Consider the following 23,203-nt stretch of genomic DNA (forward strand, 5'->3'; position numbering starts at 1 on the left):
CTGAGAGAGGAAACCCGCTGTCGACACTAAGACTTCATGGGCTACTCTTTCCGATTAGCAGCAGGATCTTTTATATGCACCATCCCACAGACAGGGTAGTACATACCACGACCTTTGATATACCAGTTGTGGTGAACTGGCTGGAGCGAAAAATAGCCCAGTGGATCCACTGACTGGGACCAATCCCAAACCAACCTCGCATTAAGCGATCGCTTTACCACTGAGCTACGTCTCGCTACATACTGCTGCTGTTCCTGCTATTACTGCTAATTCAGGTCAGGTCAGGTCAGGTCAGGTCATAGGTTTCAACATTCAGAGCAAACTGTTGTAGCACACGCCTGTCATGAGCACAGGTGTCGACTTACACCGGTTTCTCGTCCAGGACAAGATGACTGGTGTACAGTTATGTGACTTATATACGAGTGCCAGAATGGAAAAATATCTCACTAGTCTTCTGGACTAGTCCCAACCAAAATTCACTAGTTTGTCAGAAGTGATACTTGTCCATCAGTCTATAGCACAAATATTAACAAACTTCTCAGTAATAATCATCCAGTGAGTTGGAACATGTTGAAACTTTTTCTCTTTTTTCCCTCTTTTTTTAAAATTTTTTTTCCCTCTTTTTTTTTTTTAGAGGGGAGGAGGGGTATTTCCAACATTTGATACTACTATAAAATGTGTTAAATAAGAGTAATTAAGTATAAAGAGAAAGTACTATTCTGAAAATAATGCTGTATGACAGAAGAAAAGTGCTCACCTGTCAAACTAGTTGTTAAATGTTTAAACTTGTCCATCAGAATGTTTACTCACATTTGGTGGTCTTACTAGTGCACCTCTGTTACAGTTTGATGGAATTTACTTATATGATATTAAACAAGCTTCCATTTCTTATCATGTTTATGTCCCAAGTGAAATAATTTTCAATTGTCACAGCTTTAGCTTCAGTGTTATGTAATGTCGCCAAGTGGGACCAAGATATTTTTAACCATATGGGTAATAATGTAAAATATGTTTTTATTGCAGGCTATGTTGCCCTTGGTGTGGGTGACAACACAATTCGAGTTTGGAATACGAGCAATAAGAACAACCTGTTTGATATCAACACGATATGGCAAGGGTTGAAGTCAAAGGTCACTGCAGTGAGTATACGTAGTGCAGATAGAAAACATTTAGTAGCTGAGTACTAGATGAATTACTCACTTCATTTTTGTCAATTTTTATTTTAAGTCACATTTTTTGTACAAAGGTAACGGTCTAAGGAAGATTTATCATGGGAGAGATATACATAGAAAAATCCAGTTAAAAGTTTGGTTTGTTTAACGACACCACAAGAGCACATTGATTTATTAATCATCGGCTATTGATGTCAAACATATGGCAAATCTGATATATACATTTTTCCATTAGTGGCAGGGGATCTTTTATAGATAGGATAGCACATACCACGACCTTTGATATTCCAGTCATGGTGCACTGGCTAGAAAGAGAAATAGCCCAATGGGCCCACCCACAAGAATCGATCCTAAACCGACTGCACATCAAGCGAGGGGACAGACATAGATACTTTTTTAATATGCCAGCCTAAGTTCAGCCAGCCGATTTTAGCTAAACGTTTGCAACCTATTTTGACTTGTTCCTAAAGTGGTCATTTGGTTTAATATATAGTGTAAAAACCAGTGTAGCAAGTGGTGGCGACAAACAGTTGGCTGAACTGAAGCCATGTGTGTGTTGTACATCTGACCTACATCCTGTGTCCTTTATTTTAGTATTATTATTTGTTTTGCCCCCTTTCCTTTTACTCATTTGAATTCCATCTCATTTCTTTCCGATCTGGCAACTCCTATCTTTCAACTTCTTTTGCTGTCCACATCCCAATCCTTGTCTTCAACCGCGACAGGTGCTTGTCTCATGTATCCATCTATCCATGCCACACACCTGTCATTTCCCATCAGCTTTTAGCTGTGGGCTTAGTCTGACCACTTTGGAGAGTGTTCAGTAGTTACTTCTGGCATTGTTAAGAGGAGCTTGTAACCACCTACTATGCTCACCTACTACAGGCGGTCGTTAGTGCCATGGGTCAGACCAGCTTTAATAGTGGCAGAAGATGAGGATGCCAGGTGCAGGGAAGTACACAGAGACTACTCCTGTGGAGCCCTTTGTCCTTTCTTGTCCAGATAAAAACAATGATAAGTAATACTATTAGTGGATGTTTAATAATTATTATTACCGTATATCTTCGCCTATAAGTCGATTTTTTTTCACCCAAAAATTATTTTATAACTTGGGGGGTCGACTTATAAGAAGGTAAAAAAATTTCACCCAAAAATATTACCGTTTTGGGGATTATTTTACAAGTTTTATTGTTGAAGTATGCCCTGTATTTATACTCAAATATGTTAATTTGACACATTTATTTTTTATAACCATTTGGTTTTTTTGGTATTGCGGTTTTGGTTATGCGAAAAGGCTTTCGATGTCGCTCACATGCCAAGACAACAGTCCACTTAGTTAAAATAACAGTCATCACTAATAGCTAAAATGTAAACAATACTAACTACCTGTTGCCTGAGTTTATTTTGAAATCTGCTCACTGTCATTAATGGTTGTTCAAACAATGTCTTGTCGGTGATTAACGTCATGAATATTACTGAGCCTTCCCTTAAAATAACTTAAGACTGATCTCTGCAGTTCACTAGACCAATAGGTGTATTAATATGGCGGCAAAACATGTGATTAACCGATAATACATGTACTTTCAGTTTTATCGTAGTGATCTGTTGTCAGTGTTTATAAATAAAGTTGTTGTCAGTGCACAAAACCATGCTGTACAGTGCCATACGGTAACAGTCAAACAGCTTTCATTATCTACTAAGGGAATATTTCGTTTTGATGCTATGTAGTTTGATTGGAATATTGCGATGTACAAAACGTGAAAACCGAAGTTTGTAAAATAATTTTCTTTTGTTCAAATATTGTACATTATTGTTCTCATGTGCTGAAAATAAGAAATACTTCAATATTTATACGTTGTTTTTCATGGGTCGACTTATAAACGGGTCAATAAAAAAATACGTTTTCATGGCTTGAAATTAGGGACTCGACTTATAGCCGAGATCGACTTACAGGCGAAGATATACGGTATTTTTATTTTTTGGTCACAGCTTGCCTGGCACCCGACCAAAGAAGGAATGTTGGCATTTGGAACAGATGACGGAAGAGTAGGCATTTTTGATGTGCTGTCTAACAAGTAGGTTGTTTCTAACTATAGCTGTATTAATACATTGTACATTGTTCAGTGTTAATGTCTTGTGAAAATCTGTTTGTTTTGTTTAACGACGTCACCAGAGTTCATTAATTAAATAATCAATCATCAGCTATTGGATGTCAAACATTTGGTAATTCTGACATGTCGTCGTCAGAGGAAACTTTCTATTTCTCCTAATGCAACAAGTGATCTTTTATAGGCATTTTCCCCACAGACAGTAAAGCACATACGATGGCCTTTGACCAATTGTGGTGCACAGGTTGGAATGAGAAAAAAACCAGTCAGTTGAATGGATCCATTGAGATGGTTCAATCCTGTGACGCTGGCACCTGAAGCAAGCACTCAACTAATTGAGTTAAATCATGTGCTGGGAAAATGTCAGATTTATACAAATAATATTTACTGTTGCTTAATATTCTGGATTACATGTGAGGATTTTCTCTCTTTCTGGATTTCCTCGTGATAGTTTTGTTATGTTTTTTGTGTGTACCCAGGAGAAAATGGTTGAGTGGATGGTTGATGTAGTTGTATGTCCTTGCAGTGCTCATGGCAAATGTTTTCCCGGAAGTCGTCGTGATCTACATGCAGTTTCTATTAAATAGCAAACCTCATCTTGACTATTTATAAAATAATTTTTTTCTGGTTTAGAGAATTAGGTTCTTGAGACAGAATCCAATTGGACCATTTATTGTGATCATGGGATGCTATGTCAGGAATAGCTTCGTTAAAAAAGAATGTTTTGTTTAGCAACACTGCTGAAGCACGTTGATTAATCAATCATTGGGTACTGGATGTGAAATATTTCTTAATTTTGGCATGTAGTCTTCAGATCCCAAATAGTATTACCGTATATCTTCGCCTGTAAGTCGATCTAGGCTATAAGTCGAGTCCCTAATTTCAAGCCCTGAAAACGTATTTTTTTATTGACCCGTTTATAAGTCGACCCATGAAAAACTACTTATAAATATTGAAATATTTCTTATTTTCAGCACATGAGAACAATAATATTTGAACAAAAGAAAATTATTTTACAAACTTCGGTTTTCACGTTTTGTACATCGCAATATAATCAGACTATTCCAATCAAACTATCATTATTACATAGCATCAAAACGAAATATTCCTTTAGTAGAGAGTGAAAGCTGTTTGACTGTTACTGTATAGTACTGTACAGATGGTTTTGTGCACAGACAACAACTTTATTTATAAACACTGACAACAGATCACTACGATAAAACTGAAAGTATCACGTTTTGCCGCCATATTAATACATGTAAGGAGGATAACTCTGGAAAGTACACTGGTTTTTGTACCAAATGATGTGTGTCCCTATTGCTCTAGATAGTGAACTGCAGAGATCAGTCTATTTTAAGGGAAAGCTCAGTAATATTCATGAAGTTAATCACCGCCAAAACATTGTTTGAACAACCATTAATGCCAGTGACCAGATTTCAAAATAAACTCAGGCAACAGGTAGTTAGTATTGTTTACATTTTTACTATTAGTGATGACTGTTAATTTAACTAAGTGGACTGTTGTCTTGGCATGTGAGTGAGATCGTACGCCTTTTCGCATAACCAAAACCGTTCTAATGCCAAAAAAAAATAGGTTATAAAAAATAAATGTGTCAAATTAACATATTTGAGTATAAATACATGGCATACTTCAACAATAAAACTTGTAAAATAATCCTCAAAACAGTAATCTTTTTTGGTGAATTTTTTTTACCCTCTTATAAGTCGACCCCCCCAAGTTATAAAATAATTTTTGGGTGAAAACAATTCGACTTATAGGCGAAGATATACGGTATGGTAAATGCAAATGTGCCACGGTATTAAACATTCTTTTATTTTTTATTTGTAACTGTTAATCAATGGTTATTATTAGCACATATTTATTTTGTTGTTTCAGACCACCAAAATCATCATCCACGTATCACAGAAGAACTGTGTATGTGGTCGCGTGGGGTCCACCATCCCATGCTTCAGGTATGCAGAAATACAAAGGTGTAGCTTATGTCCGGTTTTATAATGTGTATGTCATCTATTCTATATCAAGCTATAAATAGAGAAAAACCAATTAATGACGTAGGATATTGGCTTTATCATGTGAAGGTAAGAATGGGGAAATCTGCCAGGCTTGAGCATGGATTTTTCCCATTCGGTCTGAACAGGATAAAGCCTATATCCTATGTCATTAACTAGTTATTACTTCTATCTTGCTGCCTGTCAATGTTTAGTGTTGTCTTTCTGTTCCTGTTTCCTTAAGTACGATAAGTTCTAGGGTTGATATTTTAGTTTTAACAATTATATTATCTATTTTTAGCTACCCATTTGCCAATTTTTATATGGTTTGTACTGGGGTTTCCTATAACTGATTTTTAGCATAAATTGTATTGTGGAATTTGTTTTCTTCATTGCAGAAAGCCAGGCCTCGTTCAATTTGTATTCTGTTGGAGACAGCAAGGTGTTGGAGCATTTTCCTCATGCATTCAGCACCGAGGCTATAGACATCACCAGTGTTATAGCCAGTGTAAACAACAGACCGGTATGTGTTCTCTCATCATCGTACCATTTTGACAATTTAATACAAATTCTTTGAACAAAATTGAATGAACAAGTGAAAATCCCCCAGTAATTATAAGGGGAGTCAATACAATTTGAGATTGAGATAAAATATGCTGCTCGGCCTTTGGTCGGAAAGACACACTATGGTCTTTATTATATTGTTTTCAATTAAAAAATTTTTTTTTTTTAGAACTATAACCTTTTCATAATATATTACTTTTTGTTGAAATCTTCAGTTAAGCCAGGTATATATATATATATGCAATTCCATCTTAAGATTATTTCATAAATGTTGTACGATGAAATCTGATTAAACTTCCGATGGCACACAAATATCAGATACCTTACAATCAGATTTTCATCAGGATAGGGGCTGTCACATGACGGAATTGGCATCATGGTATTACATGTACGACTTCTCCTCCAACAACTCTCACCCATCACATGATGAAGTCGGTATCATGGACAAGTATTACATGTATAACTTCTCCAACAACTCTCACCCGTCACATGATGAAGTCGGCATCATGGACAAGTATTACATGTACAACTTCTCCAACAACTCTCACCCATCACATGATGAAGTCGGCATCATAGACAAGTATTACATGTATAACTTCTCCAACAACTCTCACCCTTCACATGATGAAGTCGGTATCATGGACAAGTATTACATGAAAGACTTCTCCTCCAACAACTCCCACCCATCACATGATGAAGTCAGTATTACATGTATAACTTCTCCAACAACTCACACCCGTCACATGATGAAGTCGGTATCATGGACAAGTATTACATGTATAACTTCTCCAACAACTCTCACCCATCACATGATGAAGTCGGTATCATGGACAAGTATTACATGTATAACTTCTCCAACAACTCTCACCCATCACATGATGAAGTCGGTATCATGGACAAGTATTACATGTACAACTTCTCCAACAACTCTCACCCATCACATGATGAAGTCGGTATCATAGACAAGTATTACATGTACAACTTCTCCAACAACTCTCACCCATCACATGATGAAGTCGGCATCATGGACAAGTATTACATGTATAACTTCTCCAACAACTCTCACCCGTCACATGATGAAGTCGGTATCATGGACAAGTATTACATGTATAACTTCTCCAACAACTCCCACCCATCACATGATGAAGTCGGTATCATGGACAAGTATTACATGTATAACTTCTCCAACAACTCTCACCCATCACATGATGAAGTCGGTATCATGGACAAGTATTACATGTAAGACTTCTCCTCCAACAACTCCCACCCATCACATGATGAAGTCGGCATCATAGACAAGTATTACATGTACGACTTCTCCAACAAATCCCACCCATCACATGATGAAGTCGGCATCATGGACAAGTATTACATGTATAACTTCTCCAACAACTCCCACCCATCACATGATGAAGTCGGCATCATGGACAAGTATTACATGTACAACTTCTCCAACAACTCTCACCCATCACATGATGAAGTCGGCATCATAGACAAGTATTACATGTACAACTTCTCCAACAACTCTCACCCATCACATGATGAAGTCGGTATCATGGACAAGTATTACATGTATAACTTCTCCAACAACTCCCACCCATCACATGATGAAGTCGGCATCATGGACAAGTATTACATGTATAACTTCTCCAACAACTCCCACCCATCACATGATGAAGTCGGCATCATGGACAAGTATTACATGTATAACTTCTCCAACAACTCCCACCCATCACATGATGAAGTCGGCATCATGGACAAGTATTACATGTATAACTTCTCCAACAACTCTCACCCATCACATGATGAAATCGGTATCATGGACAAGTATTACATGTATAACTTCTCCAACAACTCTCACCCATCACATGATGAAGTCGGCATCATAGACAAGTATTACATGTATAACTTCTCCAACAACTCTCACCCATCACATGATGAAGTCGGTATCATGGACAAGTATTACATGTAAGACTTCTCCTCCAACAACTCCCACCCATCACATGATGAAGTCGGCATCATAGACAAGTATTACATGTACGACTTCTCCAACAAATCCCACCCATCACATGATGAAGTCGGCATCATGGACAAGTATTACATGTGTAACTTCTCCAACAACTCCCACCCATCACATGATAAAGTCGGCATCATGGACAAGTATTACATGTACAACTTCTCCAACAACTCTCACCCATCACATGATGAAGTCGGCATCATGGACAAGTATTACATGTATAACTTCTCCAACAACTCCCACCCATCACATGATGAAGTCGGCATCATGGACAAGTATTACATGTATAACTTCTCCAACAACTCCCACCCATCACATGATGAAGTCGGCATCATAGACAAGTATTACATGTATAACTTCTCCAACAACTCCCACCCATCACATGATGAAGTCGGCATCATAGACAAGTATTACATGTACAACTTCTCCAACAACTCTCACCCATCACATGATGAAATCGGCATCATGGACAAGTATTACATGTACAACTTCTCCAACAACTCTCACCCTTCACATGATGAAGTCGGCATCATGGACAAGTATTACATGTACAACTTCTCCAACAACTCTCACCCTTCACATGATGAAGTCGGCATCATGGACAAGTATTACATGTACAACTTCTCCAACAACTCTCACCCATCACATGATGAAGTCGGCATCATGGACAAGTATTACATGTACAACTTCTCCAACAACTTTCACCCATCACATGATGAAGTCGGCATCATGGACAAGTATTACATGTATAACTTCTCCAACAACTCTCACCCATCACATGATGAAGTCGGCATCATAGACAAGTATTACATGTACAACTTCTCCAACAACTCTCACCCATCACATGATGAAGTCGGCATCATGGACAAGTATTACATGTATAACTTCTCCAACAACTCTCACCCGTCACATGATGAAGTCGGTATCATGGACAAGTATTACATGTATAACTTCTCCAACAACTCTCACCCATCACATGATGAAGTCGGCATCATGGACAAGTATTACATGTATAACTTCTCCAACAACTCTCACCCGTCACATGATGAAGTCGGCATCATAGACAAGTATTACATGTATAACTTCTCCAACAACTCTCACCCATCACATGATGAAGTCGGTATCATGGACAAGTATTACATGTACGACTTCTCCTCCAACAACTCCCACCCGTCACATGATGAAGTCGGCATCATAGACAAGTATTACATGTATAACTTCTCCAACAACTCCCACCCATCACATGATGAAGTCGGTATCATGGACAAGTATTACATGTATAAATTCTCCAACAACTCCCACCCATCACATGATGAAGTCGGTATCATGGACAAGTATTACATGTATAACTTCTCCAACAACTCCCACCCATCACATGATGAAGTCGGCATCATGGACAAGTATTACATGTATAACTTCTCCAACAACTCCCACCCATCACATGATGAAGTCGGCATCATAGACAAGTATTACATGTATAACTTCTCCAACAACTCCCACCCATCACATGATGAAGTCGGCATCATGGACAAGTATTACATGTATAACTTCTCCAACAACTCCCACCCATCACATGATGAAGTCGGCATCATGGACAAGTATTACATGTATAACTTCTCCAACAACTCCCACCCATCACATGATGAAGTCGGCATCATAGACAAGTATTACATGTATAACTTCTCCAACAACTCCCACCCATCACATGATGAAGTCGGCATCATGGACAAGTATTACATGTATAACTTCTCCAACAACTCCCACCCATCACATGATGAAGTCGGCATCATAGACAAGTATTACATGTATAACTTCTCCAACAACTCCCACCCATCACATGATGAAGTCGGCATCATAGACAAGTATTACATGTACAACTTCTCCAACAACTCTCACCCATCACATGATGAAATCGGCATCATGGACAAGTATTACATGTACAACTTCTCCAACAACTCTCACCCTTCACATGATGAAGTCGGCATCATGGACAAGTATTACATGTACAACTTCTCCAACAACTCTCACCCATCACATGATGAAGTCGGCATCATGGACAAGTATTACATGTACAACTTCTCCAACAACTCTCACCCATCACATGATGAAGTCGGCATCATGGACAAGTATTACATGTACAACTTCTCCAACAACTTTCACCCATCACATGATGAAGTCGGCATCATGGACAAGTATTACATGTATAACTTCTCCAACAACTCTCACCCATCACATGATGAAGTCGGCATCATAGACAAGTATTACATGTACAACTTCTCCAACAACTCTCACCCATCACATGATGAAGTCGGCATCATGGACAAGTATTACATGTATAACTTCTCCAACAACTCTCACCCGTCACATGATGAAGTCGGTATCATGGACAAGTATTACATGTATAACTTCTCCAACAACTCTCACCCATCACATGATGAAGTCGGCATCATGGACAAGTATTACATGTATAACTTCTCCAACAACTCTCACCCGTCACATGATGAAGTCGGCATCATAGACAAGTATTACATGTATAACTTCTCCAACAACTCTCACCCATCACATGATGAAGTCGGTATCATGGACAAGTATTACATGTACGACTTCTCCTCCAACAACTCCCACCCGTCACATGATGAAGTCGGCATCATAGACAAGTATTACATGTATAACTTCTCCAACAACTCCCACCCATCACATGATGAAGTCGGTATCATCATAGTATAAATTCTCCAACAACTCCCACCCATCACATGATGAAGTTATCATGGACAAGTATTACATGTATAACTTCTCCAACAACTCCCACCCATCACATGATGAAGTCGGCATCATGGACAAGTATTACATGTATAACTTCTCCAACAACTCCCACCCATCACATGATGAAGTCGGCATCATGGACAAGTATTACATGTATAACTTCTCCAACAACTCCCACCCATCACATGATGAAGTCGGCATCATGGACAAGTATTACATGTACCCAACTTCTCCAACAACTCTCAACAACACCCATCACATGATGAAGTCGGCATCATGGACAAGTATTACATGTATAACTTCTCCAACAACTCTCACCCATCACATGATGAAGTCGGCATCATGGACAAGTATTACATGTACAACTTCTCCAACAACTCTCACCCATCACATGATGAAGTCGGCATCATAGACAAGTATTACATGTACAACTTCTCCAACAACTCTCACCCATCACATGATGAAGTCGGCATCATGGACAAGTATTACATGTATAACTTCTCCAACAACTCTCACCCGTCACATGATGAAGTCGGCATCATGGACAAGTATTACATGTATAACTTCTCCAACAACTCTCATCACAGTCGGCATCATAGACAAGTATTACATGTTAACTTCTCCAACAACTCTCACCCTCACATGATGAAGTCATCATGGACAAGTATTACATGTCACATGATGAAGTCGGCATCATGGACAAGTATTACATGTATAACTTCTCCAACAACTCTCACCCGTCACATGATGAAGTCGGCATCATGGACAAGTATTACATGTACAACTTCTCCAACAACTCCCACCCGTCACATGATGAAGTCGGCATCATGGACAAGTATTACATGTATAACTTCTCCAACAACTCTCACCCGTCACATGATGAAGTACATGTACAACTTCTCCAACAACTCTCACATGATGAAGTCGGCATCATGGACAAGTATTACATGTATAACTTCTCCAACAACTCTCACCCGTCACATGATGAAGTCGGCATCATGGACAAGTATTACATGTACAACTTCTCCAACAACTCTCACCCGTCACATGATGAAGTCGGTATCATGGATATATGATACCGAGAACAGCATTTGTCTGACTGACAGCAGACCTATGATGATTTTAAATCAGGAAAATTAATTTAAAATATCAGCTGTCAGTGGAAAAACAAGTTTGCATGCAAATATTTCAGAGATATAAGCTTTGTTATTGGAAATGACAGTTTCCGATTTATCGACACCAACACCTGACAGTTTTCGTTCGACGAATCGCAGAGATATGTGCCCAGCTTTTCTCAGATAAGTTTGCAGCACAAAGTTATTTCCATGTAGAAAAAGGTGTATATGGAAATACTGATAGTGTGACTAACTAGTAATGATGGACAATATACTAAAAGGGAACATTTATTTTTTTGTTTTTCATTTAGAATTCATCCGGCCGATCCGATCTCAGCTGGAAACCAGACAACAGTGCAGTTGCTATAGGAAATGAAGATGGGTGAGTACAAGGTTTAAGTGTTTTAAGCGACTGGAATTCACCAGTGAGAAAACAATATAATATCTTGGCTTAAATATTACAACTACAGTACTGTAGTAGTGTTAGTATACAGTGCTAATATTTGATGCCGGTTTTTGTCTATGTGTATGTAAAAAGTTTTGCAGATCTATATTTTCAGGCATGTGATCATGTAGTGTTATGGTTGTGAGGTTTCATTTATTTAACTTTACCTTAGTGCTTGCTTCACCCATTTAACCAATTAAATAAAACCATGATTGACTAGAATGGTGACTAATACTGAGTTACTTCCCTTCCTATCCAGTTCTGTGGTCCTCTGTGTACTAGGTAATAGTCCGCTCTTTAAGTCACTTTATATCAACTCTTTATTTATGAGTCAGCAATGATATATTTATTTCAAACATGCTAGAAAAAAATCTACTTGCGATAATGACACACCATTGGAAATGTATAAACATTAAATTGTTTTTCAACAAAAGATAAAAATAATAAACCTAATTTCTGTTGTATCTTCATTTAATATATAAAGATTTTATGAAGAATTTGTTTTTAAACTTCTGAAGTGTTTGGGATGCAGTTGATTACAGATCTAAGTACAATGTACATTTTAATCAATATCTATGAACATTGATCACAAAAGTCCAAGCTCGGTAATCAAATGTATTTGTCAAAATTGATAAGACGTATATTTGTATCTGCTCTATTGAATGCAGTTCTAATTGTTATTGCTGCTGCAGCCATATCCATGGTTTTGTATGTTTAACTGTGTGCATACATGTGTACAATTGCAGGATAGTTTAATCCAATATCTTTTGGTTTTGTTTGTTTCTGTAGCTCTGTGGAGGTGTTCCAGGTTTCAACTTTCAAACAGATGTGTATGATCCACCTGCATCGTAAGCTCGTAAACTCCCTGGTGTGGCACCCGCAGTTCACTGCACAGTCACCGGATGGGTCACCGTTCTCTCACTGGCTAGCGTCTGGAGCGTCTGATGCCGATGTGCACGTGGTCGACCTGACACAGCTGTTTGGCAAGTAGTTCTGTTCACACTGGTCATGTAATGTAAACCCTCTTTATCAGAGATGATAATACTCAAAATTTTCTTTAAATTTCTAATTTAAAAATCCCTAAAACAAAACAAAAAACCTAAACACCCCCCTCAAAAAAAAATATAAAAAAATACAACAAACCAAATCAAAAACAACACACAAAAAACAAAAAAACCCAACCGCACCACAAGCATTTAACATTTTATTTTTAACACACAGATTCTGTTTTGAACGTCACAAACATATATGTTGATTGTGATCAGATGACTGGTGAAGCTGCAGTATTTCCATTTTGTTATGGGACTACTTGACAAGGCTATGCCATCTTTGTATAACACGTGCCTCCTGTTCTCGAAGCCTGCAGTTTTTGCCATATAAAAATTGCATGTGAAACTAATTATGAAGCATTTTGTGTGTTTTGAGTGTTATTTGCTATCTACTGTTTATCAGATTTGAGCCTTGGTTATTTATTGTAAGGGCCATTCAAATGATTGGGGGTTTTCTCATTCCAACCAGTGCACCTTAACTGGTCAAAGGTCATGGTATGTGCTTTCCTGTCTAGGAGAAAGTGCATATAAAAAAATCCCTTGCTGCATTAGGAAAAATGTAGCGGGTTATCTCTGACTACGTGTCAGAAATACCAAGTGTTTGACATCCAATAGCCGATGATTATAATTAATCAATGTGCTCAAGTGGTGTTGTTGTTAAACAAAAGAAATTATTGTAAGGCGACACATGGTCTAGAGAGAGAAAAAAAAACATTCAAAATTTGTTTTAATAAACATTAATTTTAATAGACTATGAACATGGACACCAAGTTTGGTTAATATATCAACCTGTAACACAATGGATAAAGTTAAGAGATTACATTGTTACATTGAAATGGGGAAAATACCTTAAAAATAGACTAGAGCTCATCTCCATAACTGTTACTCCTCGGAGGTACATGCTTTTTAAAAAATATGAAAAATACATGTCGTCGTATTATAAACACCAGGATGACCAGAACCACTTTGGATGTACGGAAATGGATAATCTAAACAATAAAATCTAAGTAATATCTGATTTCTATTATAAAAAATGGCTATATTAGTGAAAAATATGCCGTAGTGTTTAAGACCTGTGGTGTTTAAGTACTGTATAATGAGTTTCTTGTGTTACAGATACTGACCGGTGGTTGGAGCAGCCGATGAGCATCAGTCAGGGCATGAGGAAGCTGGAGGCCCATTCTATCCGAGTGACTGGTTTATCGTGGAACCCTCACGTCGATGGGGAGCTGGTGTCTGTGGGATATGACAGTATGGCTTATGTAAGGTTCTCCTCTATCAAGAGTTAAGCGGTGTTCTCGTTATATGATCAGTCACACTGACTTGTTGCATGCAATCAAATCATACTGTGAGAACCCCCAAGTCATGTCAGAGTCGTACCGATTAGAACATGTCCCATTTCTTGCGACGAGTCTCATAATGAGAATGCCCCTTTAACTGATTTAGTTTTCTGTTAATCAACAGGCTTTTGATTTCACTTTAGTTACGGTGGGATCTGATTTCATTAATTTTACTTCTAAAAGTTAACTGGCAGTTTAAAATATATTTGTGTTTAGTGTGTAAACATATTTCTAACAGCGTATATTGCATACAATAAAATATGTTTTCAATCAAATGCAGCATTGGGTGACTAAAAGCCAGAGGATGCAGAAAAAACCCCGCTAAATTATTTACAAGAAGAAAAACAATTTATGTCCATGTATATGTATTATACAGATAAAATAGTGGATATACTATATGCATGTAATATAAACAAGACAGTTATTCAGCTAATTATGCGATTTAAGAAATATACGATAGATGACTCCCATTTTTGAACGCGTGACTCCCAAAATAAAACCCTGTGAGTCATGATGAATATGGTCACGCAAGATTTAAGTTTATTAAAACTAATTGTGTTTGTATTTTACATTAGTAAATGATGTTGTAATAATTTATATTGTCAGGTGAGATTGTCAGGTTATTAAAACTAATTATGTTTGTATTTTGCATTAGTAAATGATGTTATAGTATAATCAGGTGAGATTGCAGCTTTAAGTGAACTTCTGTATGTTCCTCAGGTTTGGAATGTGAAGTCTGGTGAAGCCATGAAGCAGTTTTCCGGACACTTCCAGCGTCTGCTGTGTGTGACCTGGAGCGGGATTGACCCGGACGTTATCTTCAGTGGAGGATTTGACAGCACGCTGCAAGTCTGGAATGTGTCCACCGCTTCTAAAGTTATTGCTGGTAAGCTTAGTAGTTGACTTTTCCTTTGTCTGGCAGCACTTAAAGGTTACTTTCAGGGTGTAGAAAATACTAGACCAAATGCTAGTAAAAATTCTAAAAATGCAGATGGTCAAGTTAAAAATACAATCACCAGTCCGAAAGGTAAGCTCCGTTTTTGTTTTTGTTTTTTGACTAACTGTACAGGGGACAGTATTTCGAAATCTGAGGTAACCAGAAGTTGGTTCACATGGTTTTTGCTGAGATAACCAGTTGTTCAGTTACGTGAATTGTATTTGCGTAACACGTTGGGTTACCTGATCGGTTACCTCAAAGGTATGTTGAAATTATATTTTAAATGCATAATTTTCAGCTCAAGCATAAAGTTAAAAAAACAAACAAAATGAATAAATGTTTAACGACACCCCAGTACAAAAATACTCATCGGCTGTTGGGTGTCACAAATGGTAAGAAAACATTTTATAAAACAGATTCTTTAATGCTTGCTAAAGTTAACAATATTGTAAAAGGACTAAATATCAGCCTTAGTACTAAAACAAAATAGTACATTTGGAGGGAAAATGCCCATTCCTTAGTTCCTCTGAAGAATATCACACAACACTCACTCCCTATTGCTGATAATGTTAACGTTTACTAATAAACCTGATATAAGCAGTGTATCAAAACACCCAGGAAGTACATCAATAAAAGGTGTGGCACCTCACATCTAATCTGCCTGCAAGAAAATGGGGGGTCACATACCATTTAAGAGATTTAATTAATGTTTTTATTAGCAACAGTAATTTTTGCTGAAAATTGCAGTTCCATTTTTGGGGGTACCCCACATTAGTTTCAACCTCTGGTATATACTGCATAACAACTGTATAACAATGGATAATAGTATTTGCCCAAATAATCAATGTCACATATTACTGCCAATCACATCCACAGCTGCTTTAACTCCATAAATATTGTTCGGTACACCTCAAACTTTGACATGGAACTCTCTTCTTTGGTACTAAGTTTTATTATAGCAATGTTTCATTTGTTGTGTATTCTGCTGTAGGCTAGTAGAATATTTTGCAAACTATGTTTTGTTTAGTACTGGACTGGCAGATTAGTAACATATATATATATCTGCACCCTTGGGAGTCCTCTTATACATGATATAACCATTATATTCTTGTCTAAAAGTTTATTTCTTACTTGAAATAGTAATTATTTCTGAGTGTATCACGTAATCTTTTTGGCATTCCACAACTCAAAATTCTGAAAACGTATCTTGAGGTAAATAAAAGTTTTTGTTGGTGATAAGTTGAAGTGTTCCAGATTACCACATGTGCTTGAACGTGCATTGGATGTAAGCAAATTGGATGTACATGTACAAGCAAGTTGAGTGGTCTAAAGGGAGATTGAAAACACAAACACACAGCAACATACAGTATTGTATAACATAACCTTAAAGGTAGAGTCAACTCCAACAAGAGCCTTATGTGTTGGAAAGATGCATACCCGGACCACCAACACATACTGACACTTTAGCAAATGAAAAACGCGTAATTTTAGAGTTAATAAAAAAACCATGATTATTCCTGCTAACTGGGGGCAGCCATTTTGTTTCGTTTTTGTGACGTCCGGTGGGATAGCTTGGGGCGAAGTGACGTCAGCTCCTAACCATCTCCTGTATGTACAGTGTAAACAAAAGCAGTAATTTTCGACAAGGCGCTTCTCTTTGATCAACCTGACTTGTAAAACTGCATAAATGACGTAATAATATAATAAACTATTTAACTAAATATATTTCAAGTTGCATTAATGGAACAAAATGGGGTTATAGTGTTTTTCTCTGTTTAATAATCCAAAGGAAAAATGTACACTATTACGCCTATTGATATACTACGTTGAGCAAAAACGACAACCCACAATACCCAAGTGATAATTTTATTTTCTTTGGTACTACGTAATTGGTCAGTTCTGTGGTTTTAGATGGAAAAGTCTATTTAATCAATAGTTTTACAGAACTATTTACAGTAATAAACCATGTCCATTACAATTTTAGGGGCGACAGGTAATATTCCACAATACCGGTATGTATTTTTGTGTCTAGACAGCGTCAATTAATTGGCTCGTCTGGTTACCAATCAAATACACTCCTGCCAATCAGGAATCAAAGGTAGAAGCAACTTACAGCATAGACCAATTAACTAAGAAAATACTCGTGTATCATTTCAGAACGTAGGTTAATGCATGGGCAAAACATTGTTAATTGTTTCGACTTGTTGTGTAGCCACTTTGACAATGTTATTTTGTTTTGTATTGAAAAATAATATATATAGTGCTGGATATACTTATTGTTGGCTTACTGGGGTGTGTATTATTACAGAACATTGCAATGTATGACTATTTATCATCCCGCAAAAACCAGGTAGATTGTGTTTCTCTAGTTCTAAGGCTCATTCCTGACGTGATGTGTTAAGTATTACGTAACCACCAGCTCGCCAGAGGGCGTACTCACTGAGATGGTACAAAATGGCTGCGCCCGTTATATATAATAGTCGTCACATTTAACAGTTTTATTAATTAACTATACAATTATACGTGTTGATATTAAGCAATAATGTGCATTATATATCGTTGAATATGCATACCAGGCCAAATGACTTAATTGTCTTCTCCTTTAATAAAAAAAACCCCAATATAGTTAAAACAAAAGTAGTAAGGAATATATTCTGTAGGGATACATGTCTTCTATATAGAAAGGGGCGGGAGATGTAGCAGCACAGTAGTAAAGCACTCGCCTAATCCGTGGTCAGTCTAGGATAGATCCCTGTCGGTTGGCCCATTGGGCTATTTCTTGGTTCAGCCAGTGCATCACAACTGGAATATCAAAGGCCGTAGTATGTGCTACCCTGTCTGTGTGATGGTGCATATAAAAGACCCCTTGCTACTAATGAAAAAATGTAGCGGGTTTCCTCTCGTAAGACTATGTCAGGATTACCAAATGTTTGACATCCAAAAGCCGATGATCAATAAATTAATGTGCTCTAGTGTTGTTGTTAAACAAACACACTTTAACTTTTGAATCAAAAACCAGTGCTCCAAATTTTGTAGAGATCATTTACTATTGCTGTGAACATCTCCACCCTCCCAATTCTGACTTCCACTTACCACATCTTCAATCCATGAAGCAGTTGTTGAATAAACTATTAAAATGTGTATGACTTGTATTTTTTCTCTTTTGAAATGTATAACGAAGTATTCCTGAGACCCGGGTATAGTGAAACCGCTCTAAACCAGACACGCACTAGACCAAGTAAAAACTTTGGTTTTAAGGGTATCTGTTTTTTAAGAGAGGTTATGATGTGTACTGATTTTTAAAAAGGAAAAGGTCTCATTTTGAAGGAATTCCAGTTTACAGAGGGTCCAGTTTTAAAGGGTTTCACTGTACTGGAAAACATAATCTAATTTCTAAGTTAAGATACCCATACATGTATGTTCCACAATTAACCAGGCTTTCACTGTACTGGAAAACATAATCTAATTTCCTAGTTAAGATACACATACATGTATGTTCCACAATTAACCAGGCTTTCACTGTACTGGAAAACATAATCTAATTTCCTAGTTAAGATACACATACATGTATGTTCCACAATTAACCAGGCTTTCACTGTACTGGAAAACATAATCTAATTTCTAAGTTAAGATACCCATACATGTATGTTCCACAATTAACCAGGCTTTCACTGTACTGGAAAACATAATCTAATTTCTAAGTTAAGATACCCATACATGTATGTTCCACAATTAACCAGGCTTTCACTGTACTGGAAAACATAATCTAATTTCCTAGTTAAGATACACATACATGTATGTTCCACAATTAACCAGGCTTTCACTGTACTGGAAAACATAATCTAATTTCCAAGTTAAGATACACATACATGTATGTTCCACAATTAACCAGGCTTTCACTGTACTGGAAAACATAATCTAATTTCCTAGTTAAGATACACATACATGTATGTTCCACAATTAACCAGGCTTTCACTGTACTGGAAAACATAATCTAATTTCCTAGTTAAGATACACATACATGTATGTTCCACAATTAACCAGGCTTTCACTGTACTGGAAAACATAATCTAATTTCCAAGTTAAGATACACATACATGTATGTTCCACAATTAACCAGGCTTTCACTGTACTGGAAAACATAATCTAATTTCCAAGTTAAGATACACATACATGTATGTTCCACAATTAACCAGGCTTTCACTGTACTGGAAAACATAATCTAATTTCTAAGTTAAGATACACATACATGTATGTTCCACAATTAACCAGGCTTTCACTGTACTGGAAAACATAATCTAATTTCTAAGTTAAGATACCCATACATGTATGTTCCACAATTAACCAGGCTTTCACTGTACTGGAAAACATAATCTAATTTCCAAGTTAAGATACCCATACATGTATGTTCCACAATTAACCAGGCTTTCACTGTACTGGAAAACATAATCTAATTTCCAAGTTAAGATACACATACATGTATGTTCCACAATTAACCAGGCTTTCACTGTACTGGAAAACATAATCTAATTTCTAAGTTAAGATACCCATACATGTATGTTCCACAATTAACCAGGCTTTCACTGTACTGGAAAACATAATCTAATTTCCTAGTTAAGATACACATACATGTATGTTCCACAATTAACCAGGCTTTCACTGTACTGGAAAACATAATCTAATTTCCAAGTTAAGATACCCATACATGTATGTTCCACAATTAACCAGGCTTTCACTGTACTGGAAAACATAATCTAATTTCCAAGTTAAGATACACATACATGTATGTTCCACAATTAACCAGGCTTTGACTCGAGATTCTAATGGTGGTTCTGGTTATATGTTGGTTAGACCTTGATAAAATGAATCTTATATTTTCATCCCCTCCTGCCCTGAGGATAAAGGAACCCCCCTCCCCCACCCACCATTTTTCATTGGCCAAGCAATTGTTTTTTTACTCGGTGTGCCACATTTCCAATCTCCTGAAAATGTAAAATAAGAAATAAAATTTACCCATCCACTCCACCTGCTCCTTTGTTAAAATGTACCCATCCAGTCCACCTGCTCCTTTGTTAAAATTTACCCATCCAGTCCACCTGCTCCTTTTTGTTAAAATTTACCCATCCAGTCCACCTGCTCCTTTGTTAAAATGTACCCATCCACTCCACCTGCTCCTTTGTTAAAATTTACCCATCCAGTCCACCTGCTCCTTTGTTAAAATTTACCCATCCAGTCCACCTGCTCCTTTGTTAAAATTTACCCATCCACTCCACCTGCTCCTTTGTTAAAATGTACCCATCCACTCCACCTGCTCCTTTGTTAAAATTTACCCATCCACTCCACCTGCTCCTTTTTTAAAATGTACCCATCCACTCCACCTGCTCCTTTGTTAAAATTTACCCATCCACTCCACCTGCTCCTTTTTTAAAATGTACCCATCCACTCCACCTGCTCCTTTGTTAAAATTTACCCATCCACTCCACCTGCTCCTTTTTTTAAATTTACCCATCCACCCTACCTGCTCCTTTGTTAAAATGTACCCATCCACCCTACCTGCTCCTTTGTTAAAATGTACCCATCCACCCTACCTGCTCCTTTGTTAAAATTTACCCATCCACTCCACCTGCTCCTTTGTTAAAATGTACCCATCCACTCCACCTGCTCCTTTGTTAAAATGTACCCATCCACTCCACCTGCTCCTTTGTTAAAATGTACCCATCCACTCCACCTGCTCCTTTGTTAAAATGTACCCATCCACCCTACCTGCTCCTTTGTTAAAATGTACCCATCCACCCTACCTGCTCCTTTGTTAAAATGTACCCATCCACCCTACCTGCTCCTTTGTTAAAATTTACCCATCCACTCCATCTGCTCCTTTGTTAAAATTTACCCATCCACTCCACCTGCTCCTTTTTTTAAATTTACCCATCCACTCCACCTGCTCCTTTGTTAAAATGTACCCATCCACTCCACCTGCTCCTTTGTTAAAATGTACCCATCCACTCCACCTGCTCCTTTGTTAAAATGTACCCATCCACTCCACCTGCTCCTTTGTTAAAATGTACCCATCCACCCTACCTGCTCCTTTGTTAAAATGTACCCATCCACCCTACCTGCTCCTTTGTTAAAATGTACCCATCCACTCCACCTGCTCCTTTGTTAAAAAAGAAAACAAATGTGAAGGAAAGTCATGCATTTATTTCATTCAGACCTCAGTTGAAAATACATAGAACAGATGTCACTTTATGCAAAATAATAAAGAAAACCATCTTTATTATTTTTATTGTATCTGCAATCTTTAACTGAAACCATTCATTATGCGCCTAAATAATAGGTTAGTCTGTTGTTTTTACACCTGTTGCAGTGTGCGATTTTGGTTAAAAAAAATTAAGTATCATAATCTTTAGAGCCTGCCACTAACCCAGCGAGCCCTGCTGTACATCTCCAGCAGAACAGAAGATACACTAAAATGTTTTGCATGAAACCATTGAAAAGATTGCTATTCAAGACTGGTTTCCCAGGATTTTGAGATATATGTTGACTGTGTCATTTCGAAGAATCAATGTAATTTGTACAAATAATTTTTACGAGCCACACAGGCTTGTATGCTAGCCAAGCTAGAGAGTCCTATATGATTTTTACAAGCCACGCAGGCTCATATGCTAGCCAAGCTAGAGAGTCCTATATGATTTTTACAAGCCACACAGGCTCATATGCTAGCCAAGCTAGAGAGTCCTATATGATTTTTGCAAGCCACGCAGGCTCATATGCTAGCCAAGCTAGAGAGTCCTATATGATTTTTGCAAGCCACGCAGGCTCATATGCTAGCCAAGCTAGAGAGTCCTATATGATTTTTACAAGCCACGCAGGCTCATATGCTAGCCAAGCTAGAGAGTCCTATATGATTTTTACAAGCCACGCAGGCTCATATGCTAGCCAAGCTAGAGAGTCCTATATGATTTTTACAAGCCACGCAGGCTCATATGCTAGCCAAGCTAGAGAGTCCTATATGATTTTTACAAGCCACGCAGGCTCATATGCTAGCCAAGCTAGAGAGTCCTATATGATTTTTACAAGCCACGCAGGCTCATATGCTAGCCAAGCTAGAGAGTCCTATATGATTTTTACAAGCCACGCAGGCTCATATGCTAGCCAAGCTAGAGAGTCCTATATGATTTTTACAAGCCACGCAGGCTCATATGCTAGCCAAGCTAGAGAGTCCTATATGATTTTTACAAGCCACGCAGGCTCATATGCTAGCCAAGCTAGAGAGTCCTATATGATTTTTACAAGCCACGCAGGCTCATATGCTAGCCAAGCTAGAGAGTCCTATATGATTTTTACAAGCCACGCAGGCTCATATGCTAGCCAAGCTAGAGAGTCCTATATGATTTTTACAAGCCACGCAGGCTCATATGCTAGCCAAGCTAGAGAGTCCTATATGATTTTTACAAGCCACGCAGGCTCATATGCTAGCCAAGCTAGAGAGTCCTATATGATTTTTACAAGCCACGCAGGCTCATATGCTAGCCAAGCTAGAGAGTCCTATATGATTTTTGCAAGCCACGCAGGCTCATATGCTAGCCAAGCTAGAGAGTCCTTTATTATTTTTGTGAGCCTCGCAGGCTCCCGGACTCTCCTCAAAATCACACACTGTGTTGATAGGTTACGGTCAGTTTACTTA

At 37.8% G+C, this 23,203-nt stretch overlaps 1 protein-coding gene across 1 annotated transcript in view; it reads left to right on the forward strand.

The window, feature by feature from the left end:
- Nucleotides 1-23,203, forward strand: part of LOC121374827 (gem-associated protein 5-like) — a 174,101-nt gene that overhangs the window by 9,726 nt on the left and 141,172 nt on the right. The window contains exons 7-14 of the mRNA XM_041501938.1: nucleotides 1,024-1,139; nucleotides 3,162-3,247; nucleotides 5,177-5,253; nucleotides 5,688-5,812; nucleotides 12,060-12,130; nucleotides 12,983-13,176; nucleotides 14,359-14,504; nucleotides 15,303-15,468. Of these exons, the coding sequence (XP_041357872.1) occupies nucleotides 1,024-1,139; nucleotides 3,162-3,247; nucleotides 5,177-5,253; nucleotides 5,688-5,812; nucleotides 12,060-12,130; nucleotides 12,983-13,176; nucleotides 14,359-14,504; nucleotides 15,303-15,468 (981 nt within the window). The remainder of the gene's footprint in view (nucleotides 1-1,023; nucleotides 1,140-3,161; nucleotides 3,248-5,176; nucleotides 5,254-5,687; nucleotides 5,813-12,059; nucleotides 12,131-12,982; nucleotides 13,177-14,358; nucleotides 14,505-15,302; nucleotides 15,469-23,203) is intronic.

Source organism: Gigantopelta aegis, chromosome 6 (genome assembly GCF_016097555.1).
Source record: "Gigantopelta aegis isolate Gae_Host chromosome 6, Gae_host_genome, whole genome shotgun sequence".
Lineage (NCBI taxonomy): Eukaryota > Metazoa > Mollusca > Gastropoda > Neomphalida > Peltospiridae > Gigantopelta > Gigantopelta aegis.